The sequence below is a fragment of the Rhinatrema bivittatum genome, chromosome 1 (genome assembly GCF_901001135.1).
Source record: "Rhinatrema bivittatum chromosome 1, aRhiBiv1.1, whole genome shotgun sequence".
In the NCBI taxonomy this organism is placed as follows: Eukaryota; Metazoa; Chordata; class Amphibia; order Gymnophiona; family Rhinatrematidae; genus Rhinatrema; species Rhinatrema bivittatum.
This window is the reverse complement of record NC_042615.1, coordinates 361,176,016-361,188,179: the sequence shown is the minus strand read 5'-3', so window position 1 is coordinate 361,188,179 and position 12,164 is coordinate 361,176,016. Positions and strand designations below refer to the sequence as shown.

The 12,164-nt window shown below is 43.0% G+C and overlaps 1 protein-coding gene across 5 annotated transcripts in view; it reads left to right on the top strand.

The window, feature by feature from the left end:
* SHROOM3 (shroom family member 3) overlaps positions 1 to 12,164 on the top strand; it is a 600,371-nt gene that overhangs the window by 521,920 nt on the left and 66,287 nt on the right. For all 5 annotated transcript variants that reach the window (XM_029600527.1, XM_029600537.1, XM_029600556.1 and 2 more), the window contains one exon: positions 2,928 to 3,059. In XM_029600527.1, coding sequence (XP_029456387.1) covers positions 2,928 to 3,059 — 132 coding nt within the window. The remainder of the gene's footprint in view (positions 1 to 2,927; positions 3,060 to 12,164) is intronic.

The window sequence follows — 12,164 nt, the reverse complement described above, 5'->3', positions numbered from 1 at the left end:
GGGCATTCCAGGAAGTAGGGATGTGAATCGTTTTTCTGACGGATGAAAATATCGTATGATATTTTCTCATCTATCAGGAATCAGGGGGTCCCCGAAAGTGATAGGAAAACCCCACAAAATTTTCATGGGGTTCCCTTATCTTTTTTTTGGGGGGGGGGGAAGAAAGGACACACAAAAACAACCTCCAAACCCACCCCAACCCTTTATATCTCATTATTTAGAATCACCCACCCTCCCGACCCCCCCCCAAAACTTTTCTAAAGTACCTGGTGGTCCAGCTGGGGTCCCGGGAGCAATCTCCCGTTCTTGGGCCGTTGGCTGCCATTAATCAAAATGGCACCGATGGCCCTTTGCCCTTACCATGTGACAGGGGCTATCGGTGCCATTGGCCGGCCCCTGTCACATGGTAGGAGCAATGGATGGCCTGTGCCATCTATGGATGGTATAGTGAATTGCGTACTAGCCTAACTAATATGTTATTCATATTAATTGTTTGATGCATTGGGGGTGGGGGTGCTGATTATTCACAACATAGTTGCTCTCTGCTTCAGGGAAACCCCTTGTAGGTATCCCAGTTAGTGCAGTATGCAATGTATCTGGAGGAATAACACTCCTGGCTATCCATTTCTCTCTCTCAGCTGTTACATTATATTAATACCATTGAACCTATTACAATTTTGTATGTTCTTGCAGGGGGTTCACCCATCTGATACAGATATGTTGTTCATTAGCCTGTGCTCTTATCTACTTGTACATAATGCAGCTTTGTATTTAAGGAACTAGCTGTGAAATGCAATACCCATCAAATGTTAGACGGGAATTTGGAATTGGTTTCACTAAATGTTAATGTCTTGAACCCCACAGTCAAACACACAAGTTCTCACCTTGCTTAAAGGAGCCAGCACAGATACTTTTCCATAGGAAATCTGCTCATGCAGAGCATTTTAAACTCACTAGAGGTTCTTTGTAGCGTATTTGTGCTTCCTGTGCTCCAAATAAGAGAAGAGGAGTTACAGTTCTTGAGAAAACAAATATAAAATGTCTGTCTGTTGATGTAGGGATGGATTTAGATAATAGATGAGTTGTCAGTAAGGCAGTTTTTGTGACAAGTTGGGTTTTCCTTCCTCAATTATGTATGCACCGTATTTCAGCACCGAAAGATTTTTTGAATATTTATTCCATGAAATTGCTAAAAAACAATTGTGGGAGAGAGACCCTAAATTGTATTATTAATAATACAGAGGTATGGCATGTATTATGTTACCTTGCACTCAAATGTGCATTTATTTAGGAAATTGAGAGGCTGGTGTAAGAAGGTGCGTTCGACAGAGTGCACAGTTTTACCTGCAGTTGTGCAATGCATTCTGTTTTTGTGCACATTCTTTAATGCTGATGCAGCAAGGAGTTTTGCATACAAAATCTATGTGGGTAAAACTGTGTGTCTTGATTAGCCTCCATGCTAATGAGGGCACTAATCATGACATTCACCCCTCTCCTCCAAATGCAGAGAGGAGTGCTGGCTTGCTGCATTAATGCCTGATCAGAGGTGGAGTAAAGTATCTGGTGCTAGTGTTAGTCAATGGGCAGAAGCAGGAGTTCTGGTGCCGGGGCCTGTGGTTGGGATTTCTGTGCAAAAAGCATGATTTCTGCGCAGAAGATAGGATTTATGTGCACAAAAATGTTTTCTGCGCTATAAGCATTTTTATGGCATGCAAATCATATTTCATGCAAGCAGAACAAATCATGGCTAATGCTCTTTCAGTGCTCAATAACAGTTAGTTATTGAGGCTCTTGTAATATTCAGAAGGGATCGCACCAGGGCCCACTGCCTTGAGTGTGGCAAAAATTAATGTTTACCCAGACTTTCCCTGTCTTCATGCTGATGTTTATTAAAATTCCACCATGCTTCCTTAGGCCACTGCAATCTAAAATCACTGCCTTTTATTAGAAATGAAAAGAAGCTTTGTGTTGCCCTCAAAACCTGGACAGGGTTGAACTTTCCGTATCTTTAAGTTTGTTATTGGAAGTCCATCCTGCTGCTAGAATTCTGACCCCCATACCCACAAACACACGCTCACTCATTTGTATTTATTTATTTATTTGTCACTTTTCAAAAGACAAGCTGAAATCCCTGATGGTATTTCTCCTTCTTTAAGGTGCAAGGATCTCGATCCCTTTGGAAATACTGAGTAGGATGTAGTGATTTCAACAATGCAAATTATAGGGTCATTTTATAAACTTGTGGGTAACTTAGGCAGCAGCTACAATCATAATTTACACCAATCTTCAAAGCTAACCTATGTGCATAAATGCACTTTGAAAAGTATGCAAAATAACCCCCACGAACTCACCTGGATAGTTACACCTGCACCTTTGCAGGGCATAACTTGTACATGGGAATTTATGTGCATGCTTTTTAAAATCAAGTGTGGACATAAATTCAAAGTTTGCCCCAACTCCACCCTAGAATGACTTCTTTTTGTGAGTGTGCATAGAAGTGTGCATGACATTGGGTTACATGTATACTTTTACATACACAAACCCTGGGCAATTTTATAACAAACCATTTACGCGCCGAAACGACTTTAAAAACGAACCTCTTACAGGCTTCTTACAAAAATAAATCTTTATGTTAGTGAAACAACTATAAACCGGAGTGGAGCATGCCTTTTTTAAAAATATATTTCAACATGTAGTTGTTTGCATGTTTAAACATCAAAAAGAATTCTTAAAAGCGACCGTACGAAAGGGAAAGCTGTTGACGGTCTTGGCAAAAGATCACCATTGTAGGCTGATTTGAATAAACTTTATAGGACAGGCCCATCCCATCTATGAGCAAAATGGTTACAGACCTTGAATTTTGAATTTGCATAGATCTCCCCACATCAGTGCTTCTCTAAACAAACTGATGTATTCTGTTTTAACAGGGACACATTTGCAGATGAGGGCCACTTTCGGCCTGAAGCTTCCCAACCTCTTAATGTAGTGTGTGTCACAGCTGACCCACAGCACAGTAAAGTGGCCTGGGCAGGAGGAGTCAAACTGCGGCTGAAGAACAGGTAAGAACAAGTAAAAGGGGTTATCTCATGGGGAGAATGCTGTAAATAACATGGTGTGCTGGGATCCTGGTTTTAAGGATAGAGGTCCGATTGTGGGAACATAGAAACATACACAAAAACATAGAAATGACGGCAGAAAAGTACAAAACGGTCCATCCAGTCTGCCCAGCAAGCTTGTGGTAGCATCAAAAGTATCAGGCTTAATGGTTAAGAGTAGTAACAGATGCATCAGCAAATTACCCCATGCTTATTTGTTTTCCCAGACCTTAAAATTTAGTGACCTTGTTGGTTGCTGTCTGATTCCCAACCCTCAACCCCTCCCACACCTCCACCATTAAAGCAAAGAGTAATATTGGAGCAGAGAGCAATATTGGAATTGTTTCGACAGAATGAAGGCTTATTGGTTAAGGGTAGTAACCACCACATAGCAAGTTACCCCCCATGCACTTTTTTCTTCATTTCCATCCTTTAGTCCTTAGGGATCCATGGTGTTTATCCCATGTCTCTTTCAAATCTTTCACCGTTTTTGTTTTCATCACCTCCTCCGGAAGGGTATTCCAGGCATCCACTACCCTCTCCGTGAAGAAATATTTCCTGACATTTGTTCTGAGTCATCCTCCCTGGAGTTTCATTTTGTGACCCCTAGTTCTACTAATTCCTTTCCAATGGAGAAGGTTTGTTGATTGTGCATCTCCAATCTTGACTATTGCAATTCCTTACTATTTGGTCTCCCACTCTCAAGCATTCACTCCTTCCAAATCTTACAAAATACAGCAGCCAGAATACTAACAAATACAAAAAAATATGAACACATAACCCCAATTCTTACATCCCTACACTGGCTTCCAATAAAATTCCGAATAGACTACAAAATCTTAACCATGCTACACAAGCTTATACACGAGGAACAAACCAACTGGTTAAACAAGACTATCAAACTCCACGTTCCTCACAAAAACCTTCGATCAGCCAACAAAGGACTCCTAACAATTCCCTCCAGTCGCTCCACACAACTCACATCAATCTACGAACGTGCATTTTCCATCGCCAGCCCTAAACTCTGGAATACCCTACCAACCGAATTAAGACTGCAACCCAGCCTGAAAACATTTAAAAAGGAACTGAAAACTTGGCTATTTACCAAAGCCTATCAAGATACACAATGACTTCCCACTAACACCCACAGCTCTCCTCTTGGAAAGAACCATACCACAGTTAATAACCCGAATGCTATATAACAGTATGTTTACTCACAGTTTGGTTAAACCGTATGTGTTACGTGAAATCCACTTTTTAGCCTATGTCCACTCTTATTTTTGTCAAACCATTTGTATTTTGTGAAATTCATTCTTAACCTATGTTACGTTATACCACTGTTAATCCGTGAACAACACCATGACCTCAATTGTACTCCAAAGTGCATAACTCATTTTGCATGATTGTTAACTAAATTGAAGCTTGTAAACCGTTGTGATGGCAAAACTGAACGACAGTTTTTAAAACTCTACAAATAAAATAAATAAATAAATAAATCCATCAATAAATCAGTCCTTTCAGGTATCAGAAGGTCTGTATCATATCCCCCCCTGCACCTCCTCTCCTCCAGGGTGTACATATTTAGGTTCTTCAGCCTCTCCTCGTAAGTCATTTGATGGAGACCACCCACCATTTTTGTTGCCCTTTATAGGACAGGCCCATCCCATCTATGAGCAAAATGGTTACAGACCTTGACTTTTGAATTTGCATAGATCTCCCCACATCAGTGCCTCTCTAAATAAACTGATATATTCTGTTTTAACAGGGTCATCATTTGCAGATTAGGGTCACTTTCGGCCTGAAGCTTCCCAACCTGCTAGATGGCTATAGGTAGTGATGAGGATCTGGTCCCTCCCTCCATTGCCCTTTCCAAGGTCAAGTTTTTTTCCCCTAGGATCTTCAGCATTTCAAAAAAGTCCTTCTTTTAGGTCAGATCTCAGTACTTCTTTTTACTTTTTTTCCTATAGGCCATAATGATGTCATAGTATCATAGTAGATGATAATGAACAATAGCAGATAAAGGACAAAATGTCCCAGTCAGTCTACCCAGTTGAAATTCTTCCATTTTGTGTGCAGAATAGATACAGATATAAATTCCCATAGACAACACAACACTAACTCCCTCGTCCTCCCCATACTTACTGAAGTTTGGGTATACGCCATGGTCCCTCCATACTGGCCACTCCAGCCTTCTTGGAAACCTGATGCCATTTCACCATTGTAGTTTAAGGTTGTAACCATCCACTATGCAGATTACCCCAATGATTTCTTGGCAATCTGATGCATTCATAGACAATATCATTGCTGTTTAGGATTGCAACCGCTGCACTAGGGCAGGTTTACCCCAGTACTCCATCACCATCCTCTTGCCTTCATGAATCCTCTTTGCGTATTGCATACTCTTTTGAATTCCGTTAATGTTTTTGTTTGCTCTACAACCGCTGTTCATCCATTTTTCTCAATTCTTTCATAATGCCAGGAGCTCAAATTTCACCAAAATCTGTCAACTGTAATCTAAGTTACATTGACTTTAAATAGGTAGAATGTCTGCCTTCTGGCTTTTTACAGTTGTTTCTAAAAAACAAACAGTATAAAGAAGATAAATATTTATTCAGTAAAAGAAATGGAGAACTCATCTGAGCATTATTTGTTAGGCTTCCATATTAATAATATACTTGTACAATTTCTGGCTACTTACACTGACCTATGGTTTTAAAATATATATTTCTTTAAATTAAAAAAAAATTGAAATTTTGAAAATTAGAAAACTGCATTGATCGAGCCCCAGGTCTGCAGGAAGGAATAAAATATTTTCTATGGCAATGGCGTAGCCAAGGGTGGCCTGGGTGGTCAGTTGCCCACCCAATTTGGACCCAGGCCCACCCAACTAGAACCAGAAGAGGAACGCCGGAACTGCAAGGCTGTCGCGGGATCCCATCCCCCCAGTGGTGAAGAGGAGGACCCAGGCCTGGCACGACCAGGTGTGCCATGCCTGGGTCTGCCACACCTGGTCGTGTGGCAGACCCAGGCCTGGTCTGGGTCGTGTGGCACACCTGGTCGTGTGCCACACGACCAGGTGTGCCACACGACCAGGTGTGCCACGCCGGAACTGCAAGGCTGTCGCGGGATCCCATCCCCCCAGTGGTGAAGAGGAGGACCCAGGCCTGGCACGACCAGGTGTGCCAGGCCTGGGTCGTGTGCCACACCTGGTCGTGTGGCACACCTCTCCGGGTGTGCCACAGAGCGGCACACCCGGAGAGGCGGCATGCTGGCGGCAGGAGAGGCCGCGGGTTGGTCTTCCTGCTGGGGGAGGGAGCGGAAGCTATGCGTGGGCTTGAACATGTGTATGTGTGGGTGAGAATGGGAGCTTAAAAGTGTGTATGTTTGGGTGAGAATGGGAACTTGAATGTGTGTTATGTGTGGGTTTAGAATGGGAGCTTGAATGTGTGTATGTGGGTGAGAATGGGTGCCTGGGTGTGCGTCTTTGTGTGCATGGGAGCCTTGCGGGTGGGGGGGGGGGGGGGGTGAGAGAGTGAGAGCTTGTGTGTGTGTGTGGGGGGGGAGGAGAGCATATGAGAATAAGAGTTTGAGTGTGTGAGGTAGTCTGTGAGAGAAAGCGTTGTGTGTATGTGAGGAAGGGAAGAAGACAGTAGTAGAAGAGAGAGACACTGAAAAGGAATTAAGAAATGATTGACAAGGGAAAAATGGGAAAAAGAGACCAACTGATTAGAAAAATACAAAGATCATATAACAAAGGTTAAAAAGAAATATTTTGAAATTTTAGCAATTGGAATATGCCATCTTTGGGAATGTGCAGTTCTTATATCTTTGTATTTTGTTCTTTCTTCAGTATTCCACTATTCAAAGTCTAATTTCTCAGACTTTCTATTTCGGTTTTGTTTGCATGCTTCTGTTTCTGATTTGTAGTCTCTTATTTCTATATTAGGTAATGTTTTCTATATTAGGTAAGGGTCGGTCTCTGTTTTGCCTCTGTGTCTGTGACTGAAGTGCAGTATTTCTGCTCACATGTATTTTCTCTGTAGCAGTCCAGTTTGTTCTGTTACTCCAGTAGATGATGTATTAATGTTCCAGGACCTGGTGTGGTATTTGCATTGCTGCTTTTTCATAAGGTTGCTGTTATTTGAGTCCTTAGAGTCAGTGCTAAGGCTGTATGGTATGGCAAGGTTCACGATGCCTCTTTCTTTGCAGGAGTTTGTGTTACTTCACAAAATAGCAGTGGAGGGATATTTTTTGCTGAAGTGACACCAGAATTTGAATATGTTTTTTTCATGTTAGTTGTAATATGAATTGTCCTAGCTCTGCTCTGCACGTGTTCATAATTAATGCAGTTTTATTGTAGTTCTGATGATTTCTGGCTTTCTGCAAAGAGGATTCATGAAAGAATACATTAGTTTTTGTTTTATTATATGATTGATTGGATCTGATTGTTTTGCTTGCTTTTTACATGATATACTTGTGCATTTATAAACTGCAATAAATATAAAATAAAAATACAGTTTAATAATGCTGGTAAGTGCTTCAAATAATTGAGGTAAGATATTTTAAAATTTCATGCATGATGCATAATGGCTGTTGCAAACTACTTAGAAAGCCATTGTAGGGTGAGTATATGGCATTGTTTATCAATAAGAATACAGCCCACCCAAGTTAACCTTGTGCCCACCCAGAAAATCAATTCTGGCTACGCCACTGATCTATGGGTTACATCATTTGTGTGTTATCTCGGGCGGGCAGCTACCGTGATGCCATCAACCTCTTTCCATTATGGCAGCCTGAGATTTCAGCTGTGATGGTGTAGGAGGGGGGTAATAAAACCTGGACTTCCAATGGAAAAGAGCTGCTCCCCAGAACATACTGATTAAAACAGGAGGTACACTTCGAGCATCACATCCCAGCTCCAGCTCCAGCATGAGAGCACAGACTGGCACCAACAACTTTAAAAAAAATATATATATATACTAACTAAACTAACCTGCAACAGTTCTGGGCATAAGCATGCATTATGTCAAATTATCATAATATATTTTATTTATTTCTTGCTGTTCACGTGCACTATTTTTTGTGTCCATTATTTTTCTCTTTATCCTTTCAGCTAAGTTGGAGCCAGGGTACCATGAGTCTTTATTTGCAACTGCTGGGGACTTTACCCCTATTTTATATCATTGCAGAGACCTTCCTTTGCCAGGATCCATGCACTTTGTGTTGCAGGTTAGCATTAAAATATCCTTAGAGAATCTGTCTGATCCAGAGGCCTGGATTTGTCAATAGGCACAGTAGGCCTGTGTCTGGGATATCAAACATTTGGTGGCAACAGGTGGCTGAAGATTTGCCTCTTTCCAGGAGTGCCGAATCTGTCAGCAGCCTTCTGCTTCCTGATCCAGCCTGTTGGGTAGTGTGCAGGGATTCAGGGAACAGGATGGGAGCTGACAGAGCAAAGGAGGATCATTTTGGTGAGGTTAGGAGGTGCTGAGTGGGCATCATTGAGGGAGGGGTGAAAACAGAGGCTGGGAGATGAGAGGGAATTGCCTGGGGAATGGGTATGTATTTGAGAGAGAAGGGAACCGGGGGGGGGGGGGGGGACGGTGTTTGTATATATGGTGCTGGATGTGTGTGTGTGTGTGTGTGTATGACAGATTGGGTGGGAGGTTAGAGAGGGATGCAAGGGGGGAACAGGATCAAAGCATGGTAGTGACACCTGTCTCCTCCCCCACCCCCATCCGTGCAATTCAGATCATAAGAACATAAGAAGTTGCCATACTGGGTCAGTCCATCAAGCCCAGCATCCTGTTTCCAACAGTGGCCAATCCAGGTCACAAGTACCTGGTAGAATCCCAAATAATAGATCCAATCCTTCTTGTTCATAACCAGGGATAAGCATGGCTAACAGTGTTTTATGGACATGTAACTGCTCCCTGGGGTGCAGTGTGCATGGATGAGGCCATAAAGTTATTTACACTCTTTGGGGCAGGCATCCTGACCAGCTCTTGTACCTCCTTTACTTTCCAAGGTGTAGGTTTGTTGGACTGAGGGAAGAAAGGAGTCCTTTCAGGTTCCGATGTGACAAGGGTGGTTTCTTTACACATTCCTGAATGTTTCCCCTGGGGAGGAAGCTGATCCCTGATGTGGGTACAAAGAGTGCAGAAATAAATACTCTGGAGCCACTTGGCTAGTGTCCAAAATAAAAGGCTTTCCTGTTAAACACTGATGGTGAATGTCACAAAACGCAAACTGCAGCACCACAGAAATCTCTCTTCAATTCCTTTACAGTCTCTTCCCTCTTACCTCTCTATCTGTGCAGGACTCACTTATATCAGGGCAGGGAAAACATTCACTTTCTTGAATTAAGGTAAAATGGAGCTCCCCGAAGGGCAGGGTCTTTAGGATGATCAAAACCCCTTCCAAAACTGATAAAAATAGCAAAGTCTATGGCACAGAGAGTAAATCCTCTCTTTCAGTGGATGGATGTCCCCAGTGAGGTTATTTCCTTTACTCACGGTTAGCAGATCTTCAGGATCTCTTAGATCTTACACAGTCTCCTTAGTTCTCTCTCTGATGTACGGGACCCTCTTTGAAACAAGCAGTTATCTTGCTTCTAGCAGGAAGGACAGGACAACCAAAAACCTTCCTCCTGGATCTTCTAACAAAAGTGTTCTTTCCCCAAAAAGGAACAAAAACTAAGAGCGGAGTCCCCTCCTCACAGCAGGTCACCACCATGTCAGGGACGTATCATCCCTGTCCCCAGGCAAGACAGGCCCAGGTGTCCAGTGAGGCTCCTAATAAAAATCTCAAAAAACCCTGAACTTAGACCCAGACTGGAAGGAAGACCCATCCGACCCTGGTCAGGACCAACAGACTGGGTCAGCCTGCCTTTACTGACCGGGCCTGTTAAACAACAAAAGGTAAACTCCTAACACCTCTGCACGCTGTGCTAACAGAAAGGGACTGCCCCCCCCCCCCCCCCCCGAGGTCACTGTGGAGAGCTCCTTAATAGATTTCCAGTGGGACGGCCATTCCAGAGTCCAAGAAGGAAGAGCTGCATCCGAATGGCACCTCCTTCTATGCTAACCTTCTCTCTCTACCTAAACTAAGGGCTCAACCAGGTCTTAATGGTGACGTGACAGTAGGGTCCGTCATAGACATTTCCTTCAGGAGCTTATCTAAAACCATTTTAAACCCAGCTATGCTAATTGCTTTCACCACATCCTTTGACAACAAATTCAACAGTTTAACGATATGCTGAGTGAAAAAATAATTTCTCCAGTTTATTTTAAAAGTACAACCCATTACCTTTGTGGAGTATCTCCTAGTCCTAGTACTAGTGGAAAGGATAAATAACTGTTCCCTATTTATCTTTTCCATCCCAATCATGATTTTATAGACCTCTATCAAATCTCCTCTCATTTGTCTCTTTTTCAGGCTGAAAAGTTCCAAACCTCTTTAGTTTTTCCTCATAGGGGAGCTGTTCCATCCCCTTTATCATTTTAGTTGCCCATTTCTGCACCTTTTCAAGTTCTGCTAAATCCTTTTTTAAGATCGGGCAATCAGACTTGCACACAATATTCAAGGTGTGCTATTACGGTAATTAATAAGCAATCATAGCTTGAGATCTATTTTAATGTTTTGGGTATTTGCCAGGTATTTATTTATGGCCTGGATTGGCCACTGTTGGGAACAGGATACCGGGCTTGATAGACCCTTGGTCTGACCCAGTATGGCATGTTCTTATGTTCTTATGTACCATGGATCAATACAGAAACATTATGATATCCTCTGTTTTATTTCCCATTCCTTACCTTATAATACCTAATAGTCTATTCACTTTTTTGACCATCGCTGCACACTCAGCTGAGGATTTCAAAGTATTGCTCACCATGACTCCAAGGTTCTTTTCCTGGATGGAAACACCTAATTTGGAACCCAGCATCATGTAACTATAGTATGGATTATTCTTCCCTATATGCATCTCTCCCTTGATCTTGGTTTCTATCCCCCAGACCCTGGAACCTCCCTTCCTACCTCTCCTCCTCACTCTCCCGCTTCCTCTCCTTCCCAGATCCTTCCCAGCTTCCTCGTTTCCTAGATCTTCCCCATCCTCTCTCCTTCTCCTCCCCATCACCAACCCCCTTTCCTCCTCATCCCATTCCTGAGACCTCCTCCCTCTTCTGATGCTTGCGATTTCTTATCCTCACCCAGTAAAAAATTACAGCGACAAGAATGGAAACTTACTTCATCTTTGTAATGTAATATAAAAAAGGAAAATATTTGCCAATGTGCTTCAGAATTTTCTAAGTTTTGCCACAGACTCTACTCTGAGCACCTGAAGGTCTGCTTTAAATAATCCAAACTTTTAAAAATGGGCTTTTATATCTGTTTTGAAATGGGCTACAAAATGCTCACTTTTGCCATTAGAATTCTTCAGGACGCTATCCACAATAAGAAAATGCTTAAGAAAAGATTCTGACGGGGAGGACTTAAGGTGGCGCCTGGTCAGGACGCCGAGGTTTTAGTTTCTGATCGTTTACGATTTTTCCTTCTTGCTATGCCTGAAGCCCATCCTTGCCACTCTCTCTCTCTCCTACGCCAACCTGTCCATTCTACATTCTCTTCCCACCTTCCCCCACCACTGCACTGTCCACATCACACCCTTAATAACCCCTCTTTACCCCTGCCCTCACACTCACATGCCCAGCCCCACCACTCACTCTCAACATCCCCCCCCCAAAACCACCACCACCACATCTTCTTCTTTCTATCTCTCTCACTTTCCCCATTACCTCCTCATTGCTCTGTTTCCCTTCCGGCCTTCCTCTTCTTTCTATCTCTTCTCCCTGACCACTCACCTCTCATTCCCACTGTCCCTGCCTCCTCCAGGCTGAAGCTGGAACTACTGTTGCTGGTGCTCTCTGACCCCTGGCTCCTACGGGCTGAAGTTGCTGTCGCCATTACCACTCTTTGTCCCAGCAGCTCATAGCTGCTGCTGCCATTGCTCGCTCTCCCTCTGGCCTACATGGGCAAAGGCTGCCACCACTGGCATTATCACTGATCTTT